The sequence below is a fragment of the Sorex fumeus genome, unplaced genomic scaffold (assembly GCF_029834395.1).
Source record: "Sorex fumeus unplaced genomic scaffold, SorFum_2.1 ptg000037l, whole genome shotgun sequence".
Classification (NCBI taxonomy): domain Eukaryota; kingdom Metazoa; phylum Chordata; class Mammalia; order Eulipotyphla; family Soricidae; genus Sorex; species Sorex fumeus.
This window is the reverse complement of record NW_026606094.1, coordinates 9764830-9785449: the sequence shown is the minus strand read 5'-3', so window position 1 is coordinate 9785449 and position 20620 is coordinate 9764830. Positions and strand designations below refer to the sequence as shown.

The window sequence follows — 20620 nt, the reverse complement described above, 5'->3', positions numbered from 1 at the left end:
AACACATTTTCATAAATGTTACAATTAATAAAAGCTATTACAAATATTATAATAACTAATATAGAATTGTTTTCATAAATTTATCAATATATATGGAATTTATGGAATTCTTAGAACAAAGTCCATTTTATTCATGGCCATCCACAATATATGGTGTTATTATGAAAAGAAAAATTTACATTTGGATAACTTCAGGAATATCCTTAAGCTGAGGAATATAAAACACAGTAAGAGCAATGAAAGCTACAAAATACCAAGTACCACCCCGGGAGTAAAGGTGAACTCTTATTCTTCATTGGAATAAGAAATCTATATAAGGTCTAACAATCACTAACAAATTTCCAAAATGATAAGATGTATGTGAATTTCTCATTCTATAGTTATGCAAACTAGGAAAAGTCATTTAAATAATGATGAAGGAAAACAGGATAATACTGGGTTGAGAAATAATAGTGATATATTTGCAAATGTTCCAAATAGTTGAGTGAAATGATTTTACAAAAGAGGTAGGAAAACAGAAGATAAGGAGAAATAAAGTAAAGTAGAAGATAAGGTAGAAGAACTGGACACAGATTAAGAACTTGTTCATGTCTTTATAATTACTTTCAGCAGGCTATGGCAGAGTCCAAGTATTCTGAAAGAGTGTTTCAAACTAGTCTGGCAGGAGTGACAGTAGAGTGGATATGGTGCTTGTGTTGCAGGCATCCAAAGAGGGTTCAATCCCTGGCAACTAACCATTAGATATGTTCTACTAGGTATGACTCCTGGGCTCCACATCATAGCTGGAGAAGTTTCCTCAAATCAAATAAAGTATGGTCTAAATACTGAGATAGAGAATGCCAGATTGATTGAAAACAAAAGATCCACTTACATATTGCTTCAGTCAACAAGTTTAAATAATAAAAAGTAGAAAAGAAGATAAAAAGAAGTAAAAAAAAATACAATACAAATACAATACAGGAATACTAGTTAAAACAAATATAAAAAATTATATAATTATAATAGGCACTTTCAATTTTCCTCCCTTTAAAATATACTTTTAAAGGGATATGGGGTGGCTTTAAAATATACTTTTAGGGGTTGGAGCAATAGAACAGTGGGCAGGGTGTTTGCCTTAGACGCGGCCAACCCGGGTTCGATTCCCAGCATCCCATATGGTTCCCTGAGCACCACCAGGGGTAATTCCTGAGTGCAGAACCAGGAGAAACCCCATGTGCATTGTCAGGTATGACCCAAAAAAAGCATATATCTATCTATCTATCTATCTATCTATACGCTTTTATATATATATATATATATATATATATATATATATATATATATATACACACACACACACACACACATACTTTTAAATCAAAGCCTACTATCAGGGTTAATAAAGGGTCAATAGATTGCCAGTCAATGCCTCTTTTGCAAACCACAACACCCAAAAGGAGAGACAGAACAAAAGGGAATGCCCTGCCACAGAGGCAGGTTGGGATGGGGGGGATGGGGGGTGGGAGGGATACTGGGACCCGTGGTGGTGGAAAATGGGCACTGGTGGAGGGATGGGTATTTGATCATTGTATAATTGAAATCCAAGCACACAAATTTGTAAGTCTAAAACTGTACCTCATGGTGTTTCACTAATAAAAACAAGGATCAATAATGGCAAGGGAGTTGAATAAAAAAAGAAAATATATGCACCAAATCAGCCTTTAGAGTACATGAAGCAAATACTAACAGAAAAAGTAAGAACATATACTCAGACTTTAATACTAATTTGTCAGTAGTATTACAATGTTAGAAAATCAGTTAGGTCATGAAATATTAAAAAAAAAACCCTTAAATATTTGACATGATAAATGCTCTGCTAAATTAGGAATTATATGATGGTATTTTTTTTTAGCGAGATGAGTGAATTCTGAGGTACAAATGAAGTCTCAAATTTGAAGGATCAAAGTCATAGTAAGTACAATCTTTAAGAAGGAAAAACATTCAATTAGAAATGATAGGATTGTGAAACAATAAATGAAAACTAAATAGAACATTTTTGATATAATGTGGCTCAAAGGAAGAAATCTAAATCTAAAACTCTGAGCAGAAGGACAGGAAGGAGAAAAAATGTTTTTTTTTTTCTTTTTGGGTCACACTCAGCGATGCTCAGGGGTTACTACTGGCTCTGCACTCAGAAATTACTCCTGGAAGTGCTCGGGGTACCATATGGGATGCCAGGGATGGAACCCAGGTCGGCCGCATGCAAGGCAAATGTTCTACCCGCTGTGCTGTTGCTTTGGTCTTGGAAGGAGAAAAAAATTTAAAAAATTTAACGGATGCCAGTGAAGGACCCAACAGAGAAAAGCTTTTATGTACATTTAGTATAATAAATACCTATATAAAGAAAGACTGATTTTTTATCAAATCAAAAGCTTCCATTTTTAGCTTAATAGGAACTCATCATGAATTGAATATCATGTAAATAAAAGAAATATTGTCAGTTCCAAATATCATATAAATAAAAGAGATATCGTCAGCTCCAAAATAACTGAAATAGAATTTAGAAAAAGGAACTTTATCAACCAGATGAAGAGATTTGCTAAAAATCAACTGCCAGCATTCTACTTGAGGGTGAAGGATGGAATGTTTTCCATGAGAATGCATTTCATAAGCTCAAGAACAAGACAAGGATGTTCACTGCCACTATTTCTGTCTAACACTCTATTTGAGGTTTTAGTCAATACAACAATGCAACAAACACAAAAGCATTTAAATTGGGGAAAAATATTTGGAGAAAAATTTTCATGTGAAAACAATATACACAAAATTACTAGAACTGGTGAATGCAGTCAAATTGCATGATATAGATCAGCATAGAAAAGTCATTTTGCAATCTTAGTATTACAGCATATTAATCATATATCAGGTCAAAGTTTTTAAAAATCCCTTAGAATATAAAAGATGATATCCTCCATGACCAATCAAGAGAAATTTACGACCTGTACACTAAAAACTACAAGACACTTCTTCAATAAATGAAGTCAGACCCAAATAAAAGGAGGGAAATTACTACGTTAATGAGTCACCAAAAGCAATATTGTCAAAATACATAAACTCTTTGAATTTAAGGATCCAATGCAATCATAAGATTTAACAAAATTCACAATGAGTATTTTTCTTGTTACTGAAATCCAAACCCTCAGTGTAAAATGCATGGACAAAGTACTTAAATAGTCAAAATTATTGGGAGAGGGGAAGAAAACACATTTGGCAGACTCTCACTCCTGGTTTCAAGAGGTAAGAAAATGTTAAAGTAATCAAGGTAGTGTGCTCTTAGAAATATCTTAAGAGACTAGATCCATAGAATAGGACAGTCAAGAAATAGGACAGTGAAGGCATACAAAATAATTCAGTAAAGAAAGTATTTCAAACAGATGGTGCTAAGACAATGAGCTGTATAACAAAAAAGCAAACTGGTTCATACTTAGAAGAATAAACTAAAATAGATCTAAATCCCTAAATGTAAAAAATCTAAGCTGGAGCGATAGCACAGCGGGTAGGGCGTTCGCCTTACACGCGGCCAACATGGCCGACCCGAGTTCGATTCCTCTGCCCCTCTCGGAGAGCCCGGCAAGCTACCGAGAGTATTCAATATGCCAGACACAGTAACAACAAAGTCTCCAATGGAGACGTTACTGGGCCCGCTCGAGCAAATCGATGATCAACGGGAGGACCTTCTAGAAGAAAACAAAATAATTTTGATCTTTTTTTAGAAAACAAATTCTTAGATATGGTACCAAAAGCAAGAAGCCATTAAAAAAAAAAACTTCTTACGTTAGACTTTATTAGTGTGCTTTTAAATCACACTGGGAATTGAATTTCCACTAAGATCCAGAAATTCTATTTCTTTGCATCTACCCCAAGGGCTCAAAAAAATTCCTCAGAAAAGCCATTTGCACCCTTATGTTCACTGCAGCACTAGCCAAAATCCGGAAATAGCCTAAATGTCCAAGAACAGATGACTGGAGAAAGAAACTATGGCATATATACACAATGGAATACTATTCCAGACCAAAAAAAGATGAAATCATGCAATTTTCAGCTATTTTGATGGATTTGGAGAGTATCATGCTGAGTGAAACTGGCAAGAAAAGAGAGGACAGACACAGAATGATCTTGGATCTGGAATATAGAGACACAAGGAAGAGGATAAACAGATACACAAAGGAAACAAACTGGTTTCCAGTAGGAAGCTCCCCACAGGGGACAGTGCAGGGAGGGGAAGGGACACTCTGGTGGAAGGTGCAGTGCTTCAATTTTTATGTACAAAACCAGTAATAGTTTTGTAAACCACATTATTTAAAATAAATGTAAAAAAATATAACAAAACATAAAAAGTCTACTGTGTAGATGATTTGAATTAGACTTGTATAATTGCAAGAAACTTTTCATTTCATTTGGCATTAAATGATATTGATTCATCATTTAATGTAGCTGGAGCGATAGCACTGCGGGTAGGGCATTTGCCTTGACCTGGCCAACCCAGCTTCAATTCTTCCGCCCCTCTTGGAGAGCAGGGCAAGCTACTGAGAGTATCTCGCCCATATGCTGAACACAGTAACAAGTCTCAAAATGGAGACGTTACTGGGCCCGCTCAAGTAAATCGATGAACAACGGGAGGACAGTGTTTGTCTAATGTAGCAGTCATCTAGTGATGGGTATTTCAACAAAATTGGGTATAAATTTTGCGTCCAAGTGGAAAACACCTACAGTTACAATTTCACTAGCAGCTTCTCTAATGTTTCTGTGATCCACACATCGGTGAATCAAATTCATGTAACTGGAGAAACTTTTAACTCAAATAAAATATTGGTCTGTTTGAGTGAAGGCCAGGGGACTTTTATAAACTGTACAATTCAAAATATTAAAATTGGGGAGCAGAGAGGGAGGGAAGATGGGACAAAGGATAGAAGATCATAGGTACTTCAGTGGTGGTGGGGAGCAGTGATTTTGTATCTCTAGATCTTAATCTTTAACACAATTGTAATTACCTAAACTATAAAAATTTAAAAGAACTAACCATCCCATACAAATTAGAATTGTTACCTACTCAACAAACCGCTAATCTACTTCTCTGTATGTTGGAATTGGAAGGTACGTACTGCTTATAAAATAGACAATTAAAGACTATTTTAAACTTTGTAGGCCCTACATAACTATTTATTTGGAATTTCCAGTGAAATATTCTGGATATGGCAAAAATATGCATTTTCTAAAAATTTTAACATAAATGAGAAATTTATGGGAAGTTCGACTTAACCAAACTGTATATACTAGGAAACTAAAATGGAAACACTCCAGAAAAAAAAGAGTGAAAGAAAAATTACACTGACCAGTATATTAGAGTTCCTAAGACAGTATTTATCTCTCAAGAAGGCTGATGTTGAGCACACCACTATTGTAACTTCTCTCTTATGAACTATCAGAAACAAAACAAAAATCATACCTCTTCTGAGAAATTCTCCAGTGTATTTCTCTTGAGGTTTTGTAAAGAAACCGAGTAACTGTTTAAAATGGTAACTAGATAAGTTAATATTTACCTGGCATCTTAATATTTACCAAACTAAGTAAGATAGCTTTTAAAAGTATCAATCAAGCCAGCAAGGCCAATTTATATTTAGTTACAAAAATTTGACTTAATAGCGGGTAGGGCATCTGCCTTGCACGCAGCCAACATGGCCGACCCGAGTTCGATTCCTCTGCCCCTCTCGGAGAGCCCGGCAAGCTACCAAGAGTATTCGATATGCCAGACACAGTAACAACAAAGTCTCCAATGGAGACGTTACTGGGCCCGCTCGGGCCTTTACTGTTTTATACAGTATTTACATTTTTAAAATAAGCAAAATGATTGCCACATTAAATTATTAGGTATTAACAACTGTATTAAGAAATATTGACCAGAAGTACAAATAGTCAAACAGAAAAATAAGTGAACTTCAGAGAATGAAAACCTAATTTTACAATTATTACTTTCTAAATGTATATTTAGGAGGTGATCAAAACTTTAGGTGTTTGCTATCTTGAAATACCAAAGTAACTGAAAAATACTGGCTGTTACACAGCACTGTGAGGGAAAAGAGTCTCTAATTTGTATGCATCTCTGCCTGCATCCTTCAGTGCACGCCAGTAACATGGTATGAAAGTCATAAACTCCGTTGATGAATGGACCAGAAATTCCTTTTCTTTCAGAAAGGATGCTTGTATAGCAATGCATCGAAAATTTTTAAAAAGCTAGTTGAGTAGAAGCCCAAGAATGTATTTTGTAATCAAGAACACCATCTGGCAAATTAGTTACCCATCAGGGCAAAAATTCATTCAGGAAGACACAGTGTAAACTTCACTGCCCGCAAATAGATGTTTCATGGGACTGTCAGAATTTCCTGAGAAAAATTCTCCTTATGCTTCTAGGTATTCCTTTAGCACTTGGTGTAGGGTTGGCCACCAATTCAGTTGAAAAATCCCCATATGTCACCTCTATTTCCATAAATAGGTATTTGCATCTGCCATCAACAAACAAAACCTGCAGGCTGAGTAGCTGCCAAAGAACATAACCTTCAACTGCCCAATCTCTAGGTTAAGTCTAAGCTATGGTTTCATAAAACCAAACTATGAGCAATTTGATTCTCATTCCTATGAATTACTAGGTCTCAGTCCTGGCATCACATAAGTAACCAGTGGCCCTAATTATATACCAGGTCTTCTTATTACTGTGTGATACTCATAATCCTTGAAAAGTGTTTAAATATATCCTGGTTCAGAAAGCAATGAGTGTAGCTTCATGGGGAAACCAGGTAACCTACTAAAGGTAAAGCAGAAACTTGATAGATCAGGAAAAAATAAAAGATATACTGAAAAAAATTAAAAATCTGCCATCCAAATAATACTATTTCCTGCAAGACTCTGAGATATGTCGGATTTTTCTTTACTTCAGATTCTTGTTTCTCTTATATTGTATTTATATTCTTCAAAGTTTTCAGTTTCTAGGGATTTTGTAATTTTAATACCTACTCTAGCATCTATATTCACACTGCATCTATATTCACTACTTTTGCTTATTTAACATTAATATTTAAAGAAATAATCCATCTGCCAAAGTGAAAAAAATGCATGTATTTGAAGAGGTTCAGGTACTCCATAATTTATTGAAGTATTATTTACAATAGCTAAGAACTGGAAACAGCTTATGTGATCATTGATTACCTGACAAAGAAGATGTGGTATATATACATAATACAATAGCATTCAGGTATGAAAACAGATGAATTCAGGTATAAAAAGTGGCCTGCCACTTTTCAACATGCATAGGCCTAGAGGGTATCAAGTTTAATAAAATAAGTCAAAAAACAAATAAATCATGATTTCACTCAGATATTATAGAATAAAAAACAGGGTTAAATGAAAAAAAAATCTTTTGATTTATTTAAGACAGATTACTGGTCACCAGAAGGGAATAGGGAAAAGAAGGGATGGGAAATGGAACAAAGGGAGCAATACGATGACAAATATCCAGGAAAGGAAAGAATTGGATTTTTACTGGATGACATAATATGTACCATACATGTTGACTGCACATGAAACATGTTATAATGTCATGTTTCTTTAATTAAAAAATACACTAATGCAATACAGCCCTCCACTAGCAAGAAATTTTCATCATCACAGACTTTTTTAAAAAAGTATTTTGATGGTTTTATTCTCTAGAAAACAAGAATACAGTCATCAGGTCTAAATAAGACACTGGCCCATTACAGAAGAAAATTTTCCAGACCAGTAAAGTCTAACTTTGTAATCAGGACTACAGAGCTTCTTCACAGAGAAGTGTTAAGATCACACATCATCTACCCTAATGTTAAGGCTTTTACTGCCAGAAGAAGCTGGGTAAAGATTTAGTGGAATTGAAATATTCTCAGTATGAGGAGATAAGCCTCTGAAGAAAAAAAGTTAATGCAAAAAGATGGGTAAAGGAAGGGAAATGGAGGTGCAAGAGAAAAGACACCACTAAAAGAGATACTCTGTAAATACAATCCCCATGAAGATAAAAGGCATGATTCTAAATACAAAAGATGCCTTTAAAAATAAGGAGAACCACCTTCCCCATCCCCATCTGGCCCTGACAAAATGGAGCTTACCAAGGCGGGTTGGAGCGATAGCATTGCGGGTAGGGCATTTGCCTTGCATGCAACTGACCTGGCCGACCCAGGTTCGATTCTTCCATCCCTCTCAGAGAGCCCGGGAAGCTACCAAGAGTATCTCACCCGCACAGCAAAGCCTGGCAAGCTACCCGTGATGTATTCGATATTCCAACACAGTAACAAGTGTCACAATGGAGACGTTACTGGGCCCGTTCAAGCAAATTGATGAACAGGAGGATAGTGACAGTGACCAAGGTGGGAGGGCCTGAGGATGTGAGGAAAAAGTGGAAGGAACAGGGATATCCCCCTGGTGGGGGAATAACACAGAGGATAGGGCATTTGCCTTGTATATGGCTGACCTGTGTTTGATTCCAGGCATCCCATATAGTCCCCCGAGCACCACCAGGAGTAATTCCTGAGTGCATGAACCAGGAGTAACCCCTGTGCACCGCTGGGTGTGACCCAAAAAACAACAACAACAAACAAAAGGTGTATCCGGTAGTCAGACTTCTGGTGGTGGACGTGCTGTGCTACAGACAACTGTCAAGGAGCAAAGTTGCTCCCCCAAATTAGAGAGCTCCGTAAAGCAATATTATCTTGATAATAATTACCAGTAATATCGACCACAAAGGTGCTTTCAAGCCATGTGTGCAAGTGTGTTTGAGGGGAATTACCTTTCGCTGTGAAAGTGAACGCTCCTATTTTGCAGTGGGCAGTCTCACAGGCACCGCTCTTGCAACCTCATCCTGAAACATTGCTTTTCACAATACATGTTGTGAACGGGCACATTTTACCACGAGGAGCCCTATGTGCCATCATTAGAGAACAAGCTGGGCAGTTCAGACTGGCCAGGGGAGGGCATGTATGAGAGGACCGTGACTGTGATATGTACATTTCCATGCCCAGAGCTAGTCACAGGACTTTCAATAATGTGAAGTCAGGGCTGGACATTGAGCTCACGAGAAATCACAAATACATACTTTATGTAACTTAGAAACAGCAAGCATCCATGCAGCCTGCTGGTTCTACTTTAACTCTGAGTCAAATGAAGCGTGTGACAGTGGACACCCAGGGCTGCCCAGAACTCACCCTTCCCAGCTCTTTATCTTCAAGGGCAAGAACTCCAGTACTTTCTGTGAAGAGTTTGACCTTCACCACAGGCCGAGGGTGGGTGGTGGTGAAATCTCCTTGAGTTCCCCATCTGCAATGAAAAAATGAAGATTTTCTTCTAAATGCTATATGGATGTTTCTTCTCTCGAGACAGGCATTTCTCCTTAGCAGGCACAGAAGCAATACAGAAATCTTCTGTGGCTCAATGTAATTTTTATCTTTTCTCTTATTTCTGATAGCAGGCACAGTCTGAAGGAAAACATTAGTAAGTTTTATAGCATGCAATGATTACTTAGCTACTTCAAAAATGAGCTGAACTAGAGCATGTGACAAGAATTTAAATTATGCTAAAGCATCACATACATTGAAATCTATTTATTTTACTGATGTAAATACAAATTACCCCACCATTATCATAGAGAAATTTTCAAAGCATCTAATTATATCAAAGGGAGCTTCTTGGCAAACTATTTTTGCGTGCTTAAAACTACTCCATGTTTTAAAAAGAAAATTTACCAGATATTTTACTTATGTTTTAGTGGTAGTATCTCAAGTCTTATACCTCACATAATTTTTAAAGGTTCCTGTCAAAAGTAAAGAACTGTATCACAAAATTATTAATGTTTGACAGATTATCGATGCACTCTGCTAGGAATATCTACACCTGACTTTTCAAATTATCATAATAAAATAGCATATTTTCTAGGCATTAAACTACTAGTATATTATCTTTAGCACTCAAATAAATTTTAGCATATTTGTAAACTAGCACAGAACATATCAAAGTGTCATCGATATTTCTACTAATTTTGAGGATTACAAATACGAGAGTCCTCAGAACAAGAAAGAAAATTACACAGAAAAATATATGTAAGAGCAATGAACAGATTTAACAAAACTGATTTCTGTTCAAATAGCTCACCAAAGAAAAAAGTGATTTTTATACAAAATTTGAAAGAATTTGCCATCTTCATGGATCACTGTTTTATAAACTGTATTCAAAGATTAGGAAATGCAGAAAACAGGAAAACAAAAGAGCATTTGAATAAATCATGATCATCTTTCTTTTCTAACACAAAAGATTCAGTTAAGCAGAAGCCATTTCAATAACTGAAGAAAGTAGCATCTAGATGCAGTTTGTTCTTTGTAAATTAAAGTCATTCATATATGATAAGGAAGAGAGAGATTCAATTAGGATGGAAAAGCAGCTTAATTTCTATTTTAGACTGCTGAAAAAGGGGTTAGGGAAGGATTTTTGGCATTTTACAGAATTAAGATGATCTGAGATAAAGGAGGGCTGAGATAGGAAAGAATAAAAATAGAAACAAAACAAAATAAGGGAATATAGAAAAAATTCTTAATTTAGTGCACTGACTCTGTGTGTGTGTGTGTGTGTGTGTGTGTGTGTGTGTGTGTGTGTGAAACACCCCACAATGCTCAGGGGCTATTCCTGGCTCTGCGCCCAGGGATCATTTCTTGGTTGTTCCAGTTGGGGCTGGCAGAGTGCAAGGCAAGTGACTAACTCCTGTACTATCTCTCTGGTCCCTGTACTTTAACTCAATCCATGAATAAAGTCAGGCCACCTAGTAGATGACTCTAGAAAACATTATTATGGCATACCCTTCTTTATGTGATAATGTGAGGTACAATTTGGGAAACCAACCCTTTGGACTCATCATCTTAAAATTGAAATACTAGGTATGTAGCAATTCTGTAGATCAGCCTAAGAGTTTTTCATTGTACTGATTAATATTTTAAGCTAAACTCTTTTCAGAAAAATTATCTTGTGTCAAGGAATGTGACTCAGTGATAGACGATGTGATTTGTATACATATGATTCCAGTTTTGTCTCTAGTATCAAAGCCAACCACCCTCTGCCCTCTTCCCCCCAAACACCCACAACTGGGCATTAATTCAGCAGTTTTCTTCTCTAATTTCAAAATAGCTTCGAACTAATTCAAAGTCTTTTAAAACTATACCAGCATGGCGAGAGAGAGAGAATGAGAGCAAGAGCAAGAGAGAGCGAGAGAGCGAGAGTGAGAGCGAGAGAGAGAGAGAATAGCAGGCAAGGCTCTAGTCTTGCACCCAGTCAATCTGGGTTCGATGTGTGGCATTCCCTATGGTCCCCTGACCCCTGCTAGGAGTTATCTCTGAGCTAAAATCAAGAGTAAGTCCTGTAGTCTGTCAGTGAGGCTCCAAACAAATAAGATTATTCATATAAACTTCTATAATAATTAGAAATTCCTAATTAACTCCAACATGTTGCTCAAGAGAAAAATTCTGACAATCACTGAAGGAGTTTGTGACTTGTCTTCTTCTTCCTCCTGTAATTCCCTATAAAGGGTAATGTGTGCCAATTCCAGTTAGAGTGAGACAAATATTTACCTAGGATACTCAGAATCACTTACAACCATGCATGATTTCATGAGCTTCCAGAAACTGTCACATGCCTTAGATTCTTCACAAACAAGCATCTTTCACAACTCTAATCTTTATTCACGATAGCACAACTCTTGTTTATGTTTTCATATATTTAGGATATATGAAAATGAGATGCAGTTTAAAGAATGAAAGATAAATATTCCAAGCACCTGAGTTACTGTACTGAGACTTTTGAAGAACTCTCTTCCTCCTAGTTGCATAGGCTGTGCCTACCCCCCCCCCCACACCCCGCCCCACACCAAACTACCCCCAAGGTAGCCAGGAGTTATGATTTTATACTAATTTGCATTATTTCATCTTATAGGGAATATGTTCAGCATTTTACCTTAACATATAATCACTGTTCTAGGTTTCTTGTAGTTAGTCTTTAACAGGCAAAGGAAATTATCTACTTCATTATGTACAGTCACCTAAATAATTTATACTGGTGCGTATACTTATATTACAGATATTATGACATGCACATCACATCATAGATTGTGTACTAATAAAATATATTCTATACATTTTGTGTATATCAGCCATTTATTGACATTTTCACTATCAGAAAATAATTCTATGTTACATGCTGAATCACAGACATGGAATAGATATGATATTTAGCATAGAGGCTCTCTCAACAATCTACTTAAAATCCAAGGTAGATATCCTACTGTTCTTGCCATTTTTCTGTATCTACTCAGTTCATTAGTAACAGTGATATATCTTCTAGATATTAATCTATTTTCAGGCTTATTAATCTCTTCTTTTATGCCTGAGTGGGGTTCCCAAGTGGTATTCACAGGAGCTGGGGGTCCACTGGTGGGGATTCTTGGCCAAAAAGCATTTCATTCTTGGGGTACAGTGCTACTCCGACCCTGGGGTGCTGCGGGCCACCAATGCCACCCCAGTGGTATTTGGTATCTCCAGGGAGACACACTTGGTACAGCTCAGGAGGTCACATAGTTCTGGGGGGTTCAATCTAGGTCAGGTAAATGCTGGTTCTCTAACTCCTACAATATTTCTCAGGTCTCAGATTTCCTCTTTTTTAAAAACAAGCACAATATTATAGGAAGTATGCTAATATTTTGTTTAGCACATCTACCAAGTTCTATTTTGTTTCATCAAAATTAATACTGTCCTGTAGATTTATATTCATACGTATGTTTTCTTTTCTGTTGTTATGTTAGTCAAATTGAATGAGATGAAAAGGACTAGATTTTTATTCTCTAGAAGAGTTTGTAAAACGAAATTATCTGTTCTTGGAGCTTGTCTATTAAATTTTGGACTAATACATTTCTGAGGGAAATATCTTCTACTAGTCCAATGTCTTCACTTGTTTTATTATTAAAGAATAACAGTGCTTTCTTCTCAGCCTTTTTTTTTAAAACTAGCACTTTCCTAGGAATATATTATTTGTTTTTAAAATATTTGCCCACGGCAAAGCCTGGCAAGCTCCCCATGACATATTTGATATGTCAAACACAGTAACAACAAGTCTCACAATAGAGACATTACTGTGCCCGCTCGAGCAAATCGATGAACGGGAGGACAGTGACAGTGAAAATTGTTTGCACAGAGTTGCAATAATTCTTATACTCTATGAGTCTAAAGCATCTGCAGTCAAGTTTCTTTTTCATTCCTTATAATGTTTTCCTTTTCCATTTTTAATCTGAATGGGGCCTACGTTTATTACTCTTTTCGTATTTCCATTGCTTTTGTTGATACTTTCTATTGCATGTAGGTTTCCTATTTAATGAAATTCTGTTCTTTGTTATTTCAATCTAAGTTAGCTCTGTGGATGCTGTTGTACACTGAAAACTATAAGTGGAATGCATATAGCTAATTTTAAACCATTCTTTTGTTTTAGGTAAGCTCTTAAAACTATTCACTTCCATTAAGCCCTCTATATACAGACCACATAAGTTTACATTGTCATAGTATTCAGCTAACTCCAGGCTTTTTATTATTTATATTTTATTTATATTAAATTCTATGCTGGCTGCATGAGATACTACAGTTTGCATGACATCAATATTTTGAAATTAAAACCAATTTTATATTGTACAGTGTGTATGTGTAATTTTTTCCACAAATCCTTGGGAGGGGGGGAATTCTTTTTTCTGTTGTAGGTACAATGTTGTAAACTCTGTAGTTTTAACCTATTTTAACCTTACAGATTTTTGGTATCCCTTATAAATCATGGTAGACATATTTTTAACTCATTGATTTATATGTGTTGATTTCCTTTCCTTCTTCCTCCTCCTCATGGCTCTGGTGATGGTAGCTGCATGCATACTTGATTGATACTTGCTGTGCGCAGCACATTTAGTAATGGTGCTCATTGAGCTGTGTTTCTCACACTCACGTTTCCAAGGGTTTTGGGGGGGGTCACAAGCTATGATGGTGGCACTCAATGGAGCATTGTGGTGCTGTCCAGAAGTCATATACACTTCCTGGCTCTTGCACTCACACTCTGTCCAACAATGAAAAAGAAGATGCTGAAGATAACACGCCCCCTATTTTTTGCCACTTGCAACATTTTATTTATTTCTTTTCTTTTTTTAAAAATTTTTTAAGAAAAATTTTTAAAAAACCACTGTGAGATAGAATTACAGACTCACACACTTTCATGATTACATTTCAGTCATACATACACTGGTCGACTGACCATCCAACAGTGCCCATTTTCTACCACCAATGTTCCCAGTATCCTTCTCGCCACCCCATCCCCCCCTGCTTCTGTGGCAGGCACATCCCTCTCTCCTCTTGGGGATAACACCCCTTTCTAGCAGTGCTTACTTAACACCTAGATGCAGAGTATCTAGAAACTGCTTGTGGAGCTACAAACTAGAGTTGACCTAAAAAGTTCCAACATTCAATTGCCAGGATTGTGTGTGGAACATGTGGATGAACAGGGATTCGAACTCATGAACTTAAGTTTACAATGAAGGTATTTTAAAGCCAATGAGCTATTTCTCTAGGCCTGAAGTAGAAGTGTTAAGAACTCTCACCAAGCCTGAAATTTTATCAGCTTCCCTTTAGACTGTTTTTAACTTTTGGTGTCCTGTCTGGTAATATAATATTCAATAGTGATGACACCGTTTGCATATACACTATTTTATTTCACAATCCCAGATCACAATTATCTTCTATTATTAGATTTGAGTAAAGTTAAAGAACACTATGCTAGAAATAATGAGGTATAGAAAATCGTAGAGACCCCAGAGAAGAAACCTAATTCATTTATTACATGTAGAGATGATAATTAGAAAAAAATAGATAAATTTGGAGGAAGTCATTATTAACTTAGAATGTTGAAAGGAATAGACTGTATTTAAAAAAATGACTCACAGACCCAGTAGACAATTCATAAGAATAGCTCTACCACCTACAAGGACGAGATCCATGAGATCAGAACAAGGAATGTTAAGGATCAGATCCTGTGAAGTGAGGAAAGTTCAAAGAAAATCTTGCTGCAGGGGAAACTGAGGCACATGGCTATCAACAGATTCTGTTACCATCCAGTGAGCTATGATTTTGTTGTCACTTTACAAAAATTTATAATGTTAAACCAGCAGAGAAACAGTGCTTTTTAAAAATTCCAACACTCCAGGATATTTACTGGCACCACTTCTGAAAATTTCTCAGGTGGAAAAAACACTGGGGTCATACCTGGTGGTGCAAGGGCTTCCTCTTGGCTCTGTGCTCAGGGATCACTCCTGGAGATGCTTGAGGACCATATGGGGTCCTGGGTATTGAATTTATATCAGCTGCATGCAGTATAAGTGCTCTGCTGCTGAATTATTTTTCCAGCCCCTCAGATAAAATTTTTAATAATGTAGTTTGAAAATTTTATGAATTTTGTCATAAATTAATAAAAACACTAACGCCTCCTCTGTCTCATTCCTCCCCCTCACTCCCCCTAAAAGTACAGGAAAGAAGATAATAGAACTTTCTTTAATATTCACTAAGATATTTCCTTGTTTTCCACTTAATTGGCATGTTTAAACACTTTCAGGAAATAAAATGTTATAATTTTCCTATTTTCTCTGTATTATGGGATAAAAGAATTCACTACCCTTACTGGTAATTTACGTGACTCAAGATACAGTGACTTTTTCTACTTCTATAAATGTATTATTTATTAGGATTCAGACTTCCCATGCAAATCTTCAAACAAATAAAGTATCTACAAAGCACCTTTATGAGGACAGCAGGACTTCCTGACTATGAAAACACAGGATGGTTCATAAACCAACTGAAATAACCAACATTAATTATGTATTTGCTATTAAGCCAAATATACTTGAAACATATCTGGAGTCAAAATATGTTTATCTAATTAGGTTGGTTATAGAAAATGATTCAACAAAACAATGGTGAAAACTGAAAGTACAATAAAAAGGAAGAGACAAGAGCATTATATATAACAGCAGATGTAAGCAACATAATTATTTAACCTAAATATATAAATCACTGAATTTGGGTTTCTTTATTCATAAAAAAAGTAAGTACCATGTATATGATAAAATTAACCTAGTATCTGGTGTCAAAAATCAGTCTCTATTATCTTGAAACTTATATTCAAATGGATAATTATAGACTATCAAGCTTATTATATAACATAATACATATAACTCATGCAAATCTAGGCCTTCCATGATAAATAGCTGAGTGCTTCTCATGACCTCTTATAGTAGTTAGAGAACTGAACTTATACTATGCTCTGAACAGATTCTCAAAAATTACCAGTATATTTGTTTTAATTTCTCAAAATATTAAAGTATGATTTAATTCAGAATTCGACTCCCAGGTCTCTATCCAAAGAACACAAAAATACCAATTAGTTTAAAGCATACCTATATTCACAGCACAGTATCTAAGATAATAAAAATATAGAAACAACCAAAGTGCTTCATGAATAGATGAGTGAATAAAGAAAACATGGTGCATAATAGAACACTAATCAGCTATCAGTAGAGACATAATCTTGTCTTTTGCAAGATCAAGGATAAAGCTGGAGAAGATATGCTAACTGAAGTAAGACAGACGGAGAAAGAAATACTGGACGGTCTCACTTATATGTGGGATATCAAGAAGCAAAACAAGGAAAAGGACAAATCTAAATGAAAACAAACTAAACACCCTGATCACATAACTAAGCTTACCAGGGCGGGAGTGGGGAGAGGGGGAATCAGAAGGAGTAAAGGGGCTATAATGAACGATGCTTTGTTAGAGAATAAAATGTATTAATATATTTTGAAGAGGTACAAAAATATATCCCTGAAGCTTACATGATAAAATATCTCAATACTAAATTAAAATTCAAAAGCATACTAAAAATCATGAATAGCAATCATGTATAAACCACTCCATCCCTCAATGTATAGTTTTTTGGGGGGAGGGTGGTGAAGAAACACCTAGTGAAGCTTTGAGGGGGCCATGAACAATCCCTGAGTGCAGAGCCAGGTGTGACTCCAAAATAAAAAAAAATATATATATATGAGAAACAAAATAAAAATGGAATTATATTAAACCCAAAGCTTCTGCAAACAAAATATGTATCATAATGTAAAGACAGGCAAAGAAGTCAGAGACAAAATATCTGTTCATATGTCCAAAAGAGGGTTGATATTAAGGATATGCAAAGAACACATAAACCATAACATTTAAAGACTAGCAGAGGATATGAATATACATTTCTTCCAAGAAAACAGACAGATGGTCAACAGACACATGAAAATATACTCGTCTATTATAGGTATAAATCAAAACAAGTTATCATCTCATACCTGTGAGAATGGCTATTATTTCATAGACAAAAAATAAGTGTTGAAGAGAATATGGAAATATAGTAATGTCAGGAGCGCCAAATTAAGGGTGTTGGGAGGATCCTCCCAGGATGAGAGATGCATGCTGAAAGTAGACTATAGACTGAACATGATTGCCACTCAATTCCTCTTTTGCAAACCACAGCACCCAAAAGGAGAGAGAAAACAAAAGGGAATGCCCTGTGTGGTGGGATGGGATGGGATGGGGGATGGGAGTGGGAGGGATACTGGGAGCACTGGAGGTGGAGAATGGGCTCTGGTGGAGGGATGGGTACTCAATCATTGTATAACTGAAACCCAAGCACAAAAAATTTTAAGTCTACAACTGTGCCTCATGGTGTTTCATTAATAAAAAAAAGAAAAAAGAAAGATAGTAATGTCAAAACACTGCTGATGGGATTGTAAACTGCTACAGTCCTTATGGAAAGCAGATTCAAATATTAAAAGTAGATTCCAAATAATCAAGTTATCTCATTTCTGTGAAACATTTATTAAAACAAGAATTCAAAGAAATTCTGGGAATCAAAGGAATTTAAACTGGTAAAACGGAAGTCAAACCATCACTATATGCAGATGATATGATGATAATTACATACAGAAAAACCTAAAGACAAAAATGTTCCATTCTTATATGTAAACAATGATGTAGAAGATAAATTAAATAGCAGCTCACTTATGACTGTGTCAAACACACAAATACCTAGGAATCAGTTTAACAAAGTTGGTAAAAGTCCTAATTAGTGAAAATTATAAATTACTTTGAAAGAAATAAAAGACAAAAGGGAGTGTAAATATATTCCATCTTCATGGTTTGGAAGAATCAACATCGTTGAAATGAACATCTTACTCTAAGTAATTTACAGATGCACTGCAATTTCTGTAACAATTTCCATGGCATTTTTTCAAGGCCAAAGATCAAATACTTTTAAAATTCATATGGAATCATAGACCACCTAGAACAGTCAAAGCAATCCAAGGGAGGGGATAGGAGGGAGATAGGAGGCATCACCCTCCCAGACTTTAATCTTTATTACGAAGTCATAGTAATCAAAACTGCATATACCAGAACAAAGACACTCTCAGATAGAACTGATTAGAGATTAGAACTGATGCCCAGAGATAAGCCCTCGGGTATATGAGCCGTTTATTCACATCAAAGGGCCTAGATGTACAACGTGGAGTACCTCTTCAACAAAGATGCCAAAGGGTGGGCAAGTGGACATATAATACATGCATGTGACCACACTATGGTTTACGTTCTGGCATTACATGGCTATCTGATCATCACCAGATGCAGTCCTGGAGACCTCCTTCCCCAGGAGAAGCTCTGGGATGGCTTAGATAATTCCCCACAAAGTACTGGAGTAGCATCCATGAAGTCAACACTGTATACCTCTGGCACAGCTCTGGAAGAATTCCACTAAGGAGCTCATGGGTTCTCCTGACCGTATTTGGGAGACTCCCATACCCCCACAAAAATCCAATAGTGAAGGGAAAAATGTATAGATATATGAAAAAAATCAAAAGCCCACAAATTGAATGTAGACACTCATCATACCATGCACAAAATTGAATTGAAAATGAATAAAAAATACCCCTCAATATCATAGCAGAATCCATGAAATACACTGTGGAAAACAGGCATAATTCTCCAGGATACTGACTTCAGAAAAACCTTCAGTGACTCAATGTCACTGGCTAAGAAAATGAAGACTAAAATAAACAAATGGGATTATATTAAACAGAAAGTTTCTGCAACATAAAAAAATGATGAATAAAATGAAAAGACACCTCACCGAGTGGGAGAAAAATGTTTGCTCCCCACACACGTGATAGAGGGCTATTATTCAAGATTACAAAGCACTCATGAAAATCAACAAAAGTATACAAAAAGTATACACCAAAAAAATGAGCAGAAAAGTTGAAAGTTGAGCAGACACTTCCGCAAGAAGACAAACAGTTGGCCAATACTATAAGTAAAAGTGTTCAAAGTGTTCTTTTATCTATGACCAGGAAAATGAAACTAAAAATGACCAAGAAATATCACCTATCATCAGTGAGAACACCCTGTCTTAAAATGACCAGAACAAAGTTCTGTGTGTGTGTGTGTGTGTGTGTGTGTGTGTGTTAGAGAAGAAACCTTTCTCTACTGTTGGCAGGACTGCAGCTTGGTGCATCCTCTATGGAAAATATGGAATGGAGATATCTAAAAACAATTAAGGACAGAGCCTTTATATTAACCCAGTGATTTGACTTCTTGACATGTATTCCCTGAGTACAAACGCATTAAAAGGTAAAGGTAAAGACCCTCCCGTTGATCGTCGATTTGCTCGAGCGGGCCCAGTAACGTCTCCATTGGAGACTTTGTTGTTACTGTGTCTGGCATATCGAACGCATTAATTCCCGAAATGTCCTGCATTCCTCTACTCACCGCAGTGTCGGTCACAATAGCTGAGATCTAGAAAAAAACATGTATTCAAAAACAAAGGAGCAAAGAAAGTGTGCCATTTACATATGATGAAATATAAGAAAAGATACAATCCTGGTGCAGGAGGCATATCTCAATGGGCTGGAGCCTTGCATGGAGGAGGCCCAGGGTTTTTTTTTTTTTTTTTTTTTTTTTTTTTACTTTTTGGGTCACATCCAGCTCAGGGGTTATTCCTGGCTCTGTACTCAGAAATTACTCCTGGCAGTGCTTGGGGAACCATACGGGATACTGGGGATCGAACCTAGGTCAGCCGTGTGCAAGGCATACACCCTACCCGTTGTGCTATCGCTCCAGCCCCAGAAGGCCCAAGTTTGATCCCCAGCTCCCACACAGTCCTGCAAACACCAACGGACTGAGAACCAAGCAAGGATCTAGGTGTAGCCTGTAGAACCATGGGGTATGACCCTAAACCTCACCCCAAAAGACTTAAGCATAAGAAAGGAAGCATGACATTTGGCCTGTTGCCATAACTGGACAGAGCCGGAGGGTCTCATCACTGAGAGTAGATCAGCATTTTAGAAAATTTTTCCACTTTATCTTTTATATAAGATGAACAAGACAGAGTCTCCTACCCTATGCCTGACTGTCTCCACCAG

The 20620-nt window shown here is 36.4% G+C and overlaps 1 protein-coding gene across 8 annotated transcripts in view; it reads right to left on the bottom strand.

Moving 5' to 3' along the window:
* The window catches only part of CADPS2 (calcium dependent secretion activator 2), a 546904-nt gene that overhangs the window by 244947 nt on the left and 281337 nt on the right, over positions 1 to 20620 (bottom strand). For all 8 annotated transcript variants that reach the window (XM_056118152.1, XM_056118156.1, XM_056118154.1 and 5 more), the window contains exon 7: positions 9261 to 9372. In XM_056118152.1, coding sequence (XP_055974127.1) covers positions 9261 to 9372 — 112 coding nt within the window. The remainder of the gene's footprint in view (positions 1 to 9260; positions 9373 to 20620) is intronic.